At 40.4% G+C, this 16,906-nt stretch overlaps 2 protein-coding genes across 2 annotated transcripts; one reads left to right on the forward strand and one right to left on the reverse strand.

Annotated features, from left to right (window-relative positions):
- Positions 1-3,609: 3,609 nt before the first annotated feature.
- LOC140772788 (Golgi SNAP receptor complex member 1-1) lies at positions 3,610-8,905 on the reverse strand. Its single transcript, XM_073114977.1, has 5 exons — positions 8,733-8,905; positions 6,020-6,247; positions 5,625-5,792; positions 3,924-4,037; positions 3,610-3,840 (listed from the first exon to the last, which is right to left on the reverse strand). Exons 1-5 carry the CDS (start codon positions 8,766-8,768, stop codon positions 3,727-3,729), a joined length of 660 nt encoding a protein of 219 aa, XP_072971078.1. The 5' UTR covers positions 8,769-8,905; the 3' UTR covers positions 3,610-3,726.
- Positions 8,906-10,214: 1,309 nt separating this feature from the next.
- On the forward strand, positions 10,215-15,308 carry LOC140774341 (plasma membrane ATPase 4-like). Its single transcript, XM_073117302.1, has 13 exons — positions 10,215-10,262; positions 10,374-10,493; positions 10,578-10,676; positions 10,777-10,914; positions 11,217-11,858; positions 11,935-12,054; positions 12,293-12,415; positions 12,511-12,925; positions 13,376-13,890; positions 14,263-14,436; positions 14,526-14,708; positions 14,802-14,980; positions 15,212-15,308. Exons 1-13 carry the CDS (start codon positions 10,215-10,217, stop codon positions 15,306-15,308), a joined length of 2,853 nt encoding a protein of 950 aa, XP_072973403.1.
- The last annotated feature ends 1,598 nt before the right edge of the window (positions 15,309-16,906 follow it).

Genomic DNA, 16,906 nt, shown 5'->3' on the forward strand with positions numbered 1-16,906 from the left:
CGACCGAGAGGGCAATGATGGCCGCGGCGGTGGTGGAGAGTGGAGACAACGGTAAGCTCTTGCTTCCATTAGATTAGCTTAATGGTCTTCTTCCATTAGATCCCTTCTTCTTCGAAATCTCATCATCTCTTCCCCTCCTCCCTCTCACCTCCACCGCCGCCAATGGCAAGCTCTCGTCGCCACCGCAGCCTTCTCTCCTCATCTCCGACGGGCCTCCCACTCTCTTGCAGCCTTGCCTCTCCTCAGACTTCCGACGGAAATCCTAAGGCTCGATCTTCTCTGATCCTCCCTCTCGAGGCCTCGCCTCCACCGCCACCCTTCTCTCCTTAGATCTCCGACGGATCGCCATCCTTCTTGCACGCCTGCCTGCCTGCCCCATCGTCGTCGCTGTCGGTCGATCGATCTACCACGCCATCGCCGTCAGTCTCCAATCTCTATCATTGAGGAGTTGGATTTGTTACCGACTTATAGTTGTAATTAAGGATTTGTGTTAGGATTTGTGGGTTAATGGCTTGTATAACTGAGAGTTTATTGTATAAAAGATTCTATTTGTGTTAGCCCAGTCAATTGTATAATAAATTCTGTTTAAATCCAGGGTTAATGGCTTAATACTTATAATTATTATTTTTATGTTGTATAAATTTTGAGTTGAAAAGATATTATTGTATAATGTATTATTTATATAGTGTAAATTAGTAAATATTAATTTTTATATGGGGTTAAATAGTAAATCATTAAATATTATTGTATTATTCGGGTCGTGTTAATACGACCCATTTTTTAAACGGGTTACACGGGTTGTGCTGTTTTAACCCGACCCATTTAATAAACGGGTTACACGGGTTGTCGTCGTGTTACCCGTTTAATAAACGGGTCGTGTTCGTGTTTACTAAATACAACCCGTTTAATAATCGGGTCGTGTTCGTGTTAGGGAGATGTTGACCCGACCCGAATCTGACCCGACCCGAACCCGCTTAACCCGACCCGATTGCCACCCCTATCTGTTAGAATGACAAGTTGTTAGTGCAATCTGAGAGCTATAAGTGGTCAAATGTTGGGGTATACAAAGTAGAGGTTTTACATGTGAACATTTGGTGATAAAAAAATAGTGAGGACAAGTGCTGGGGGTTGTAAAGAAGTCTTAAACAGGGTTTTGAGATTTCAAGAAAGGCGTAGATTTACTGGTCCTTGAGAATAATTGAATCTCTCCAAAGTCAAACTCAATTGAATTCAAACGCCAAGACAATGGCCTATAGGTAGGGGTGAAAACGGATTGGATACAGACTTGATAGTATTCAACCCATATCCACATTCATATTTTTAGTTTGGATACGGATTCAGGTATAATTTTCGGATAGAGGATCAAATCTTAAAAGAATGTTGATTAAATTTTAAATGAATTATAATCTTTTATTTATATATAATTAACATAAAAATATTAAGAGTTTAAAAAAAATATACTTTTTGTATGTCAAATACATATAAAATTAGAGAAATTAATGTCTACAAATAATATATAACCAATAATTAGTAACAATATCAATATTCACTATTTAAATAAGTAAACTAAAAATTGTAAATTATTCAAAAAATTATGTGGGTAAACAAATATCCGATATTTGTATTCGAATTTGAAATTATATCCGACTTGTATCTGTATCCGTATTCGAATTTTTTTCAAAAATTTTATCCATATCTGAATCAGATAAAAAATTTTATTTGAATCCAATCAGATAGCGGGTCGAGTTGGAATTAATCCGATCCATTTTCACCCCTACCTAGAGGGGCTGAACGGCTGCCGACTAGAGGATATCTAATGGGGCTGGTTGAAGGGGAATGTGTTGGCTCTCGTTTGGAATCAATGTACCCTTCGACGGTAGTGATAGAGAAGGTGGCAACGCTAGTCAGAACTAAGATCATCGGTGATAAGGATGGTTGTGAAGGTAGAGGCAAAAGAGAAGGAAGGGAAGATGGAGGAAAAGTTGTATGCCTCGAAGGAGAAGGGGAGAAAGATAAAACATTGGATTGGCTAAAACGGAAAGAAGAAGAGAGAAAGTGGGAGAAGATAAAAGAAGATAAAAGTTGAGAAAATCACTATAAGAAGGAGAAGTACTTCTCCCCTTCCCTAGCCACATAAGCTAGGAAAGGAGAGGAAAACACCGCAAACGAGGAGAATAAATTCTCTAGAAGAGAGAGAAGAAGATGCAGTCGAAACCCTAGCAGAGTTAGGGTCGACTGAAAGTGTGACATTAGGTAGGCCTCAAGTGATTTAAGCCGAGCCAAGCTTGAGGCATGCTAGACTGAACCCATGCCGAGCCCAAGCTTAAATCGAACCTATTTTTAAGCCAATCTCAAGTAGAGCTAATCCAAGCCAAACTAAGCCCGAGCCAAACCTAATTATAAAACTATGCTATTTTCAAACCAAGTCGAACGAGGCCTATTCTTTAAGTCGACTTGGATTGAGCCTAAGCTGCAAAGCCGTAAAAGAACCTGTTGAGTTGAGTGAGCCTTATATATAATATACATTAATATATAAATATATAATATTAATAAATAATTTTTTGAGCCTTATATATAATATACATTAATATATAAATATATAATATTAATAAATAATTTTTTGAGCTGAGACTGAATGAGCCGGTTCCAACCCAACTTGAAATTCATTCAAATCCACAAATTTTTCTAGGCTCGACTCAAGCCAAGCTGTGCCCGAGCTTCAACCTGTTTATCTTGACACCCCCAACGGATGAGGGAGACTCCTGAGCATTTTTTGGGCCAAGTTAAGCTCGGTTAGGGGGCATCTCTAAGCTCGGTTAGGGGGCATCTCTAAGCTCGGTTAAAGTCCAACTCAACCTGAAATATTTATTTTAATCTAAACCTAAGCCTGTCCTATGTACTTGTAGAGTTGTAGCTCGACCCATGTCCCACAAACTCAACCTGAAATATTGATTATGTTGTGTTAGATCATTAGAGTTGTAAACTTGTAATCAAGCTTAAACTCAACCGATTTATAGACCGGGTCTCATAATTTAAATCCGAGCAGGTCCAGTGCAATAAAATTCCTTGACCTCGCCTGCTAAAAATGAGTGGGTACTGGGTGGGTCACACATGGTCATGCCTAGACGTGAAAAACAGGTCGTGCAATTGGGGTTAAGCTATCCATGCTCAGGTGTAACTATCCTCTTAGGGTTTAATTTAGAATATTTCACAATTGAATATATGATCATTTGCATAAAACTCTTTTAATTGTTAAAATAGCAAAATAGATCATGGTGCATAGTCATATACATCTTTTATGTAAATTATACATATTTCATTATAAAAATATGTTTATTTAGTGTAAAAAATAAAAGCATTCAAGAATTCAATCTTAATATTACTAAAACGCAAATAGCCCTTGAATATGTGCTATACTATCCAACCAACACTGCATTTCCAATCTCCACTCTTTTTTGTTCTACCTGTCGTTTGCCCCCCTCTTCCTCTCTTTTTCAAATAAGAATTCAGAGGTCAAAGAGAAGAAACCAGAAAAATATTGCACAACAGTTGTAAAATAGAAACTATGATAGCATGAATGGCTGGAAGAGATGTCAGAGGAAGAACCTGTGATTCCAAAAGCACACCAGTTATGACCATTATATATGATGAAAATGTAATTATCCAAATAACATCAAAATAGTTCATAATTACAGATAAATTCTCTGTAAAAGGTGAAGTTATTCCTTACTTCGACAACCAGTAAATAAAAATAAGAAATGTACAAACAGATGCCACCAGAGAAAGAATGATTGTATCCATTGATTTCTTCCGTCTAATTGCTGACAGAATATGATTTACCTGCACAGTTATACCGAACAGTTATAGATGATGACAGTGTGGAAAAATGGCTAACTGGGTCAAAGAAACCAAACTGTACATACCGTCGGAAGTCTGCTGCTAACATTGCTTATCTTTGTGTTGATGCCACCAAATGTTGAGCGCTGAAGAACAAGTGTCCCTAGAGTAGCTTGGGCTTGGGATATCACCGAATCCATCTGCAATACCATCGCAGGGATGATTAGCGCATAGATTTAAACATGCTAAAAAATAGACTTGCACCACAATTGCAGAACATCATTCTTGGAGCAACACCATGGCTCCAGATATTCATAGATCCATACAAAGGCAGAGAAAAGAGGTGACTTCTTTCTGATCTATTGGAAATGTAACAGCGGAAGAAAGGATGTCCAAAGAAGAGTCAGAACCCATGGAATTTACTTTACTCATTAGAGTGAAGAAGTCTGACATAGGCACTGAAATTCTAGTTGTAATTTCGAAAAACAAGGATGGCGGCATGCTTAATGCAATTCAAGTAACATGAAATATAAGTGAACAAATGGAAGAATTTATTAATCCTCTGCCCAGGCAATAATTTCATGACATACTGTGCAATGAGACCCATCTTCAGGAGTGGCTACAGTGGCAGAGGCCAACAAGTCATAAGAGAATGGAAGGAAGATAAAGTTCATCTAGAAGTTTACCCTTTGAAGAACTTTAACTAGTTAGACACCAGGTTCAACCAGATATAGATGCCATAACTCTTACAGAGCTAGGGAAAATTGTCAAACCATATTAGAACAGTGATAACAGAAAAGCAGCACTACTATTCTAGAAGCACATTAAGGGGGAAAAGAAATATTTTGAATAACATTAGTGATTTCCCCTGAAAAAGTAGCCCTTCCTAGTAATAAAGTTGCCAAGTGACTGTTAAAAGTCCTGTGTTGCCAAACCATCTTGCAGTACTGTGTCAAACTTAATTATAGGTTTTAAATAGATTTGAGCTTTGACCAACCTCCATTCCATAACTACTAGAAACATTTCGTTCCCTTCCTGCTAAACCAATGATCCATAACCAATGCCTGATTGTTTATCTCAACTTAATCACCATTGGAAATAATTAAGCAAAATTTTCTCTTTGCGTAAGCATGCCTGATTGTTTATCCCAAGTTAATCACCGTTGGAAGTAGTTAAGCAAGAATGTTCTCTTTGCGTAAGGCGTGCCTGAATGTTTATCCCAAGTTTATCACCATTGGAAGTAATTAAGAAAGAATGCTCCCTTTGCATAAGGCATGCCAAGTATGGGAGTGCATAGCAGTCTTCAAACATAAATGGAGAAGCTGCCTTTGTTACTTATTGCCAAATAAAAATCTGACGTTTATGGCATTCAGTATTCAGGGAAAATCATACAAGAAACAGCCAACAGATTAACCCTTTTCAAATAGTAACAACTCAGGTAACAAAATGTGGACTCACAAAATTTGGAGCACTCATCGTTGATGCAAAAGATCAAATACTCTATTCTTACAGTAAAAGCTGATGTAAGTTAAATGTAAATATAAATGTAGATGGTAAGTAAGTCAAAATCAAAAGATGGTACACTACATAAGAACTATAACTGCAAATGTAGATGAAATGTAAGTTAAAACCAAGCAAATAGTAGCTTTAGCTTCTTTCACACCAATAAAAATGTGTGCCCAATGCACAAAGAAATGTTAAGCAGTAAGTGAAACAGGTGCATCTTTAATATGAAAACCAACATTAGAAACCTCTGCTAAATTGCTGATAGAGAAAGAAGATGACACCTGTCCTGAGTTTCTGCTGATTGTTGCTTGTTCTTTAAGGAGAAGAAGATCAGCTGAAGCACCGCCTTCTTCCAGGTCCAAATTTGCCCTGTCAAATTCCCTGAAGTCAAGAAGCAGGGAGGCATGTTCCTGCTTAGCTCTAAGGCTTGCTCTCAAACGATAAAATTCCTGCAGTTAAATGATGTCGAAACAAGGTACTTAACACTGATCTATTTATAGTTTGGCATTGATACAGATCCACTCCAACTCAAGCCTTGCAGTTTCTTAAATTAAGGTCTAAAGATTAAATATTTGTTACCTGTGATAGATGCATATTCTACACCAACTCCCATTATAAATAATTACTCAAGGCTTATCGTAGTGTTCCAACTAATTAGGGTAAGAGGTAAACATACCTGAGTAAGGTCTTGCAAAATCTCTTTATGACGAGTCAAAGTATGAGAAAGAACTTCTGCCCCTCCTGAAGATACCCATGTTTGCATCTGTGAGTTTACTTGCTGAAGCTGCTTTAATAGTCTCTCTATACCAGATTCAAGATCATTCTCTGAACCATCTGGTTTTGTTGAAACCAATCTACGATATGTATTAATCTGGTCATCTATCTGAGCTTCAAGTTTCCTTGCCTACAAGGAAATAATATATCCTAAATTTAGCAAGAAAAGGAGAAAAATAATATGATAATACAGCAAACCCAAGGTAATGTTTTGCTTTTCACCAAGGGACTACAAGCAACCAGATATTACTCGGTGATTGTGAAATGATAATTCTTTACAAGAACATACTACACAACTTAAGTAGTCTTTTTATGATTTAATATCATATTAATATAAAATTTTAAAACTATTAGCACTTTCGAACTATTTACAAATCTAGGTTTTCTCTCTCCTTGTCTTTTGCCACCTCATTCATTTTCATCACGTCATCTTCCCCACCTCTCTTTTCTTCCCTCTCGCTCATCCAATCAAAATCAACCCTTCTCTCAACCTCATCCAATTCTCTTCCTCTTCTCCTTTCCCTACTCCAAAACCATACCTACCTCTCTTGCGTCGTTGTTACCCCTACGGTGACAATGGTCAACATGCAATTAGAGAGAGGAGAGATATCTAAGTGTGACTTTGGAGGAGAAGGGGGGAGAGAAGATGAGATGAAAAGGTGAATGGGGTGGAGGTGAGGGTGGGGGTGGGAGTGGGAGAAGATGTGGTTGGGGAGGAAGATAAGAGATTATTTGGATTGGATGGAGCAGAGAAAGGGAAGGGAAGAGAGGGAGAAGTGAGGAATATAATGATATGGCAAATATAGATGAAATAGCAAATGATAAGGAGAGAGAAACTTTGATATGTAAATAGTCAAATACTAAGTGTAACTTCAGAAACTCTCGTGTACTTTGAACTTAAGCATTGAGCTCCCCTGTGGTTTGGACCAAAGTATAATCATTATTTTTTTCATTATATTTAACATACCAATAAGTAACAAACTTCTCCTTCCAAACAGAAAATATTGTTCACCATGACTTAATACGTAGGAGCAAATTTTCATTTTACCTTCCCATTAATGGCAAACTAACAGTTGTATTTTAGTCCAAACCACGAAGAACTTTAGTGCTCAAGTTGAAACTTGAAAGTATATGGGAGTTTCATATAATTAGGCCACACCACAAAGAGGTAAAGTGCAATTTCTCACCTGCTAAAGGGAAGAGAACTGATTGCCGTCTATGATACAGGTATGAATTAGCTACTCAAAAAAGGAAAGTAATTCTTTATAAGCACAGACTTATAAAGATGCAGGTAAAGCATCAGTGTGAAATATGAAAAAATGTGTCACAAAGTAGATATGAAGAATTATCACAAATATGTAGATGTGGCCCAAGGAAATGGATGTTGCCCAAATGAAAACCAATATGAGAGCTCAATACTTTTGGGCGATCATGAAGTAAGCCATAAAGGATTCCAAACATGGAAATACAAAATGGATTGCTTCTATTGTCCATAACTCAATTAGGGATGATGCCTCCTTTTTGTCCATCCCCATTTTCATTTGATATTGCCAACATAGGAAAAAATTAAGTTAGTGAAAAGAGCCCTTCCCTTGGCTATTCATCGGCACAAGAAAATATCAAACAAAATTAACCAACTGGCTAGCAGAAAACTTCAATAGGCTATCATACCATGGCAACATCATTGTGACACTCTAAAGTATTATATGCATCCAAGTGCAGAATGACTGAAACTCATCAATACCTATTTTACTAATTAGTAAAAAAAAGAGCTTACTTCATATCATACCATTAGCCATAAATCATAGAAATCCAGCACTATTTTAGTCTGTAGGATAGTCCTAGATCTTCTCTTACCATAAATAGCTTTGTTAGAAGTTACAATTGGCATAACATGATCCAGATTTAGGTACAGCTCGCCTTTATCATCTTAGCGTAGCAAATTATTACCATAGAAACACTGCAATATGTCTTGAATAATAAGGGTTATGTTACATATTAGACTACCTAGATCAACAGATGTTATACATGTTACATTCAAAAATCAAAAGTTTAAATAAAGATGCCCTCTCTCTCTCTCTCTCTGTGTGTGAAAAACTGCATTTGGACTTTGGAACCAATTTTGTGAAATTTACGCTTTATAAGTTCTAAAATTTATGAACTTTTATCTAATTCTTCTAAAAGTTATCTAATAAATTCCTACAAACCCTGAGCCGATAAAATAATCGAGATTGCTGAAGCCAAAGCTCCAAAACCTCAATCAAAGCTGTAAAATAGATTCCTACCAAACTTTTATTCATATTACCACTATGATTTTTCTGTTCCGTCCTTTACAAGCAACATATACAAGAACATATAGTGATCAGAAATCTGATTGAGCTTCCAATGAAGTATGAATACAATTAACTGAATCTTTCCCCAATTGTGCAATCGATTTTATGAATGTAACCCTAAATCTTTCCTACACGAAGAGCTCAATTCCGACCTCGAATTTCAACTCTTTGACCGAATTTTAGGACAGACCAGCCTCCCGATTGCCAAATCTGCGGCCAAATGGAGGGAAATCTCTACGTCTGGATCGAAAGAAGAAGCAAGAAAGGGACTAATTCGAATACCTGTTTGCGAAGTGCGTCCCATGAGGACGCCTCCATTCGTATTTGCTGGGAGATCTAGAGATCCGATTAGGAGAGAGAAAGAGAGAAGATGGAGAGGAGGGTCAGATTCAGAGTTGTCGGCAAATGGAAGATAGAGGCTACCACCCTTCCCTTGTTGGGCTGGGTCAATAAATCGGTCGCCCAATCTTTCGATTCGATTCGATTCGTATTACCATCCAGTTAATGAGCCGATCTCTTTTTCGTTGGTAAACTAGTGTATTTGCCACGTGTTCTAGGTTTAGTCGATTAGATGACTAAAGCAATGGTTAGTGCGTAGAATAATACCCCCCTAATATCCACTATTCACTTCTTTCTCCTAATAGTTTTTAATACTCGATCCCATCATTTTAATAACATACTTAAATGAATTGTTCATGATCATTATTATAGTGCAGGTAGGAGCGTACATTTATGATTTTAAGTGTTTTGTTAATACAATTATTTAAGAAAAAAATTAAATGAATTGCTCTTATGAGCGTCCACTAGTAAAATAATAAATTTAATTTGTTTTTTTTTTTACTTGACAAGATCTGAGGGTTGCACAACACTCAATTTGCGATTAGCAAAACCAGGGCAACCTGCATACGTGTCGCAATCGGAACTTCTATCTAAGCAACAAAGCAAAAGACAAAAAAAAAAAACATTTATATTTATTGCAAGTAAGCTGGCGATTATTTATATATGAAAAATAGAAGAAGTAGATAGATACGCTAACAATTAAAAAAGAGAATAGTTAAATAGCCGAATAAGATGAACACCGTTAAACTAGTGATGATGTGATGGGTATAATGCTGCAATTGATTCTCCATCCAATGTGTTAGGTGAATTCCATTGTTATCCTGAGTTTCTTATAATACTGCTGCTTACGACCTGATTAATCTAACTCTTTTAAATCAGCATTGTAAAATTGTAACTTGACAAATTAATTGCCTATAAATGTTTGATTAAAAAAAGAAAGGAATAGCACGTTGTGTTGTCTATAATTAGCTAGTTGACTCAGAATATTTATATATATAATTATTCGGGCATATTAATTAGTTATATATATAGATTTTTTTGTACACAGAAAAATTTAGTCATCAATAAAAATAAAAAGTAAAAATTTCAGAAACTTTTTTGAGCAAACATGGTCCATAAGAACAGCAGCTCAGCGCTAGCTGCGCCCCCAACCGTAGGAACCGGTCCCCCGATCCCTCCAATTCCATCCGTTCCCTCATAACCGCGCTCTGTTCTGTCGTTGGGCCCCAAACTTGGTCCCACCTCCAAGATAAAAGGAAGGGGGCTCTTGGGCCTACTTCTTCTGTTCTTCTATCGATCTATTGTCCGCAATTGCCTCCCCTCTCCCTTCTAAGGCGTGAGAGAGAGAGGCAGCCACAAGGAGAGCTTGGGAGAAAGGATAGGAAAACAAGGTCTTCTTTATCTGGAGCTCTCTTCCTCTCTCCAATGGCGTCCCTCTCCTTGGAAGAAATCAAGAATGAGACCGTTGATCTCGTTAGTGTTATCGCCTTCCCTATACCAAATCTTAATCTATCTTCTTCTTTGTGATATTGGGTTAAAGAAAAAGAGAGAGAAATACATGTAACTTTTTGTAAACTTTTTTAGGAGAAAATTCCTGTGGAGGAAGTGTTTGAGCAGCTAAAATGCACCAAGGAGGGGCTCACGACGGCCGAGGGCGAGCAACGCCTCAGTATCTTCGGGCCCAACAAGCTCGAGGAGAAGAAGGTGATAGATTTAGCTATTACTAACCCTAACAATTTATATATCTTGGCAGAGTGATAACTTCTTGAATTATTTTACTTGTTACAGGAAAGTAAGTTCCTTAAGTTCTTGGGATTCATGTGGAACCCGCTCTCATGGGTAATGGAAATCGCCGCCATCATGGCCATCGTTCTCGCCAATGGAGGGGTAACTTTATTTTATTATTATTTTTTTGAGGTCACGTAAAAGTTTTGCATGCATGCATCTGGCTAACAATGATACATATCATGCACGTTGATAATATAAGGGTAAGCCTCCAGATTGGCAAGACTTTGTTGGCATCGTCGTGCTCCTCATCATCAACTCCACCATTAGCTTCATCGAGGAGAACAACGCTGGCAATGCCGCCGCTGCCCTCATGGCTGGCCTTGCCCCCAAGACCAAGGTAATATCACAACCATCGATCTGCCTATGTAGATGCAGTTTTGTTAGAGATGGATTAGTTTACGATAATGGGCAAAAAAGAAGTGGCCAAATCACAAATTGTGAAATAGTTTAAAATCCGGGTGTTAAAAACAAAAGCACTAAAATATTGGGTATTATATGAGCATTTCACTAAATATAAGAGAACGACTAATTTCATAATTGGTGAGTTAACGTCGACCCGTTAGTTTCTTGCCTTGATCAATCTTAGCCTAATATTTATTTTGAAATCTAATTTGAATGGGATGGAATGGTGATCTATAGGTCCTGAGAGACGGGAAGTGGTCGGAACAGGAGGCGGCCATCCTCGTCCCCGGTGACATCATCAGTATCAAGCTCGGCGACATCATCCCGGCCGACGCCCGTCTCCTGGAGGGCGACCCCCTCAAGATCGACCAGTCGGCCCTCACGGGTGAGTCCCTCCCAGTGACCAAGAACCCCGGTGCCGAGGTCTTCTCGGGCTCCACGTGCAAGCAGGGAGAGATTGAGGCCATCGTCATTGCCACCGGAGTCCACACTTTCTTCGGCAAGGCCGCCCACCTCGTTGACAGCACCAACAACGTCGGCCACTTCCAGAAGGTGCTCACCTCCATCGGAAACTTCTGTATCTGCTCGATCGCGGCCGGCATGCTCGTTGAGATCGTGGTCATGTACCCGATCCAGCACCGCCGGTACCGTGATGGCATCGACAACCTCCTCGTGCTGCTTATCGGAGGGATACCGATCGCGATGCCGACCGTTCTATCGGTCACGATGGCGATTGGATCGCACCGACTGTCGGAGCAGGGGGCAATCACAAAGAGGATGACGGCAATCGAGGAGATGGCCGGAATGGATGTGTTGTGCAGTGACAAGACCGGCACGCTGACGTTGAACAAGCTCACCGTCGACAAGAACTTGATTGAGGTGATAAATTTATCACCATGCATGCACGTCATGCATGCATACGTAGGCTTTAAATGCATTAATGGTAGTTTTTCAGGTGTTTGTGAAGGACATGGACAAGGACACTGTGATGCTCTACGCAGCGAGGGCTTCCAGGGTCGAGAACCAGGACGCAATTGATGCTTGCATAGTTGGAATGTTGGCAGATCCTAAGGAGGTAATCCATAACCTTTTTTTTTCTTTACTTTAGCTTTCGACAGATCCAAATTTAAGTTTTCACATTTTACAAAAGATTCCTACCTTTTCGAGTTCCCTAGAAAGATTAGACTTGCATGATCCTTTTTTTTTTCTCGTTGTTTAGATCGTACGAAAAAATACCTCAAAAAAAATATATCATCTGAACTGATTTATGTCCAATCTCAATAGTGATGTATTGATCTCTATTATTTTCGCAGGCACGGGCGGGGATCCAAGAGGTTCACTTTCTTCCCTTCAACCCAGTAGACAAGCGAACCGCAATCACCTACATCGACTCCAATGGCAAGTGGCACAGGGCTAGCAAGGGTGCCCCAGAGCAGGTACACTAGATGTTATATATACAAATCTAAAACAAAGCCACTTCCACGAATATCTATCATCTACAAACATCATATATATGCCACATGTTGATCAGATCATCGACCTCTGCAACCTAACAGAGGATGTGAGCAAGAAAGTCCACGGAATTATCGACAAGTTCGCGGAGCGCGGCCTCCGGTCCCTTTGCGTTGCGATGCAGGAGGTGCCTGAGGCTACCAAGGAGGGTGCCGGTGGTCCGTGGCAGTTCATGGGCCTCCTTCCTCTCTTCGACCCACCGAGGCACGACAGCGCTGAGACCATCCGCCGCGCGCTCAACCTCGGCGTCAACGTCAAGATGATCACCGGAGACCAACTCGCCATCGGCAAGGAGACCGGCCGTAGGCTCGGCATGGGCACCAACATGTATCCCTCCTCCACCCTATTGGGCGATAAAAGCTCCGACGTTGAGGGCGGTCTTCTCATTGACGAGCTCATCGAGAAGGCCGACGGCTTCGCTGGAGTCTTCCCTGGTACCGAACCCTCATATGCTTGCTTATATATGCTTCAATTATTAAGCGTGTCTAGGTTTACATGTTTCCGTAGGTCACCTGTTTAGGAAGGTTAGTCAAAATATGTCATTGTCTTGCCTTCAATATATCATCAGTCTTGACAAACGAGGGTAAGACTACGTACAAGTAGGAGTATATAAAACATCGTTCTTTAGAAAATGATATTTATGGAGCAAGAAATGCTATTGATAAAGCAACTCTTTTATGATGACACAAATATCTCCAGCATCTACTTTGTCGCATCTGGAGGAGTCTAATAAGATGAAATATGAGCATAGTAGTTATTTACTCATAGTCGGTCTCTCTGTTAATATCACTCCCCATTTTCCTACTATATATATATATATATATATATATATGATCTAAAATTGCTTACACATTTAAAATTTTTGATGGGAAAATTGATATAAGAGCACAAGTATGAGATTGTGAAGAGGCTGCAAGAGAAGAAGCACATCTGCGGCATGACCGGGGACGGCGTGAACGATGCGCCGGCCCTGAAGAAGGCGGACATTGGCATAGCGGTGGCGGATGCGACCGACGCCGCCCGCAGCGCATCGGACATCGTGCTGACGGAGCCCGGGCTAAGCGTCATCGTCAGCGCCGTGCTGACGAGCCGCGCCATCTTCCAGCGCATGAAGAACTACACCATCTACGCCGTCTCCATCACCATCCGTATCGTGCTCGGCTTCCTGCTCATCGCCCTCATCTGGCGCTTCGACTTCGCGCCGTTCATGGTCCTCATCATCGCCATCCTCAACGACGGCACCATCATGACCATCTCCAAGGACCGGGTCAAGCCCTCGCCGGTGCCCGACTCGTGGAAGCTGCGGGAGATCTTCGCCACCGGAGTGGTGCTCGGGACGTACATGGCGGTCATGACTGTCGTCTTCTTCTACATTGCCCATGAGACCGACTTTTTCCAGGTATATAGCAACACTCTTTAGAAGGTCTTTAATGTTGCCGATGACTAAAATTTCTTACATGGTAGGAGTAAGATTACAAATATAATATTAATCATCTTTCCTACACTCTTAATCATCAATGATACTCTAATGCCTCTTCAGGTGTCCCTATTATATTATTTACCGAGTAATGCTTTGGATAAGTTAACACAATTTTCTTTTCTGCTATGTCATGTATTCAAAATATGAAATAATTAATTATCGCCTAACTACTATCTCACCTTCTAGCTAGCTACTTCATAATTTTCTTTCTGACACTTAGAAAATCTTAGTCATTAACTCAACTACGATCGATGATTAGTTAATTATAAATGAACTCTCTTATCAACGTAGGAAACATTTGGGGTGAGATCAATTAGGGAAAACAAGAATGAGCTCACGGCAGCTCTCTACCTCCAAGTGAGCATCATCAGTCAGGCGCTCATCTTTGTCACCCGGTCCAGGAGCTGGTCCTTCGTCGAACGCCCCGGTCTCTTGCTCGTCGGCGCCTTCATTGCGGCCCAGCTGGTAGACTGTGATTCTTTCTCTCCATTCTCAATTAGCTCTTGGAAACGGAAACTCTACTAATCATTTCTTCTTACTACGTTGCATTGTAGGTGGCCACGCTCATCGCCGTGTACGCGTCGTGGGACTTCGCTAGGATCACCGGCATCGGGTGGGGATGGGCCGGAGTAATATGGCTCTACACCATCATCACATACTTCCCTCTCGACATCCTAAAGTTCATCATTCGTTACGCTTTAAGTGGCAAGGCCTGGGACAACCTTCTTCAGAACAAGGTATGTAGTTATCCACCGAGCTAAAGTGAAAATGATCGATACGGACTATTAGGTTAATAAATAATGGCCGCGAGTTGCTGAATTGATATGCAGACGGCCTTCACCTCGAAGAAGGACTACGGGAAGGGAGAGCGAGAGGCACAATGGGCGGCGGCACAGAGAACTCTCCATGGCCTTCAGACCGCAGACAACTCCGGCCTCCACAACGAGAGCAGCTACAGGGAGCTGTCGGAGATTGCGGAGCAGGCGAAGAGGCGTGCCGAGGTTGCCAGGTGCCAAAACAAGCACACAGTCTTGAATTGATTCTCGTTTTCAAGCCAATAGTTAAGACTGCTCGTGGACCGGGCCATGCCTTAGCCCGAGCCAGACTCGGAGGGCCTTCGGGCCAAAGTATGGGCTCGAGGTCCAGCTAAGGGTCCTTGGACCGAGCTTTGCCGGCATTCAGTCTGGTTAGGATTCATTCACCTAACTGAAACTGCAATTTGATAAATCTTCTCTTGTAGGCTTAGGGAGCTGCACACACTCAAGGGGCACGTCGAGTCCGTCGTCCAGCTCAAGGGGCTTGACATCGACACCATACAGCAGCACTACACAGTCTAATGCAATGAAGGCAGGCAGTGTGAGATTTTAATTGGAGGATGTGGAAGAAGGGAATGCTTTTTTTGGTCTCTTCGATCCTTTTCTCTCAGGAGGGGATAGCTTGTGGGCATTAGTTTCTAAGAAACAGGGAGAAGGAGGGGTTAAATATATATTAGATGGGAAAATTATATGTGCAAGTGGAAATTGATCAAAGTGTGATATTGTATTGTATTTGCGTTGATGACTTGCTCATATATTTTCTCTCTTTTTTTCCCCTGTTCCTTTAATTTCTTCTTGTATTCAAACTTGTTCTTTTGTTGCATTAGAAAAGGATTTTCTCATCAATTTCTATATGCTCAGTACTCCAAGAATATAGGTAAGAAAAGATCATTATTGGTAAACGAGACATCCAAGTTTAAGCTTCAAACTCTCGTCCGAGCAACAGAAGCATCTGAAGCCTAAAGCAGTACTTCTTCCTCCATCGGAAATAATCCTCCGATCCCGCTAATCTCCCGCCGATCACACGATAGCGCTTTCGAAGGCGAGACGGAAGGAGGAGAAGAGAAGTTAGAATTTTCCAATGACCGTAGTCTAATCCCCCTCCACGAGCGACGAACTGGGTAAGCGATGCTCTTATTGCAGGAAGTGACCGTGGAGCAACCGCGAGAGCCGTGCAAGGCACACCTGCAATTGCGATGCTACGGCCGCCTCTCGATCTTCAGGTTCGAGGCGGTGATGCATCCGTCGAAGACGCACCGGAGAAGTCGTCCCTCGGCTCCGGTGGCCATCGTCCTCGTATCACGATGCACCAGCCGCCTCTCTTTGATCGATCCTTCGGTTCGACGTCCGTCCCGCCATTTCCGAGCAAGTCTAGAACTAGGATTTATACAATGAAGCGATGCAAATGAGGACAAGGTGCATGGACATCCCCAAATCCTAAGGCTTTGTCTTGGGGGTCTCCGCACTTAGCCAAGAAGTTAACAAGAAGTTAACGAGCTAAGCTTGGGCAACGTTGATGACGAATTGAAATAACATTAATGTTTTCACGGCTAGGGACACATATAAAGCTAAAATTTTCATAAATAATTTAAATAAAAAATAAGAAATCTAAAACATTAACGGCCACAATAAATTTTAAAATATTCATGCAACCCACTAATAATAATACCCATACATAAGGCTACAACCCGTATAATTCAATCTACATAAAGAAAATAAATATTAAATTAAATTTAACATATTTTTGCCGGCTTCTTTGCGAATTTAAAATCATCTACTAATCTTAAAATATTCTACTAAAAGATAGTAAATCTAATTGCTAACAAATAGACATATTTACAATCTTAAAATAATATAATAAAAATTATATATATATAATTTTTAAAATAATACATTTATACAGGATACTTACCATATTAATACTTATTAGTAATTATAACTCATGTGTATCAATAAGAGAAAATATATTAAGCATTACATTGTTTGCTCTCCAAAAGTCTAAAAGTAATATATTATTGCACGCTCTTACACGGAGTCATCAAATCAATTAACAAGTTGGTCGCCATAGTCCTATCTACAAACCTCTGTCAGAAAAAAAAACGAAAATCGATCAAAGCAGA

This window comes from Typha angustifolia, chromosome 13, assembly GCF_048772165.1.
Source record: "Typha angustifolia cultivar Huaian chromosome 13, ASM4877216v1, whole genome shotgun sequence".
NCBI classification, from domain to species: Eukaryota; Viridiplantae; Streptophyta; class Magnoliopsida; order Poales; family Typhaceae; genus Typha; species Typha angustifolia.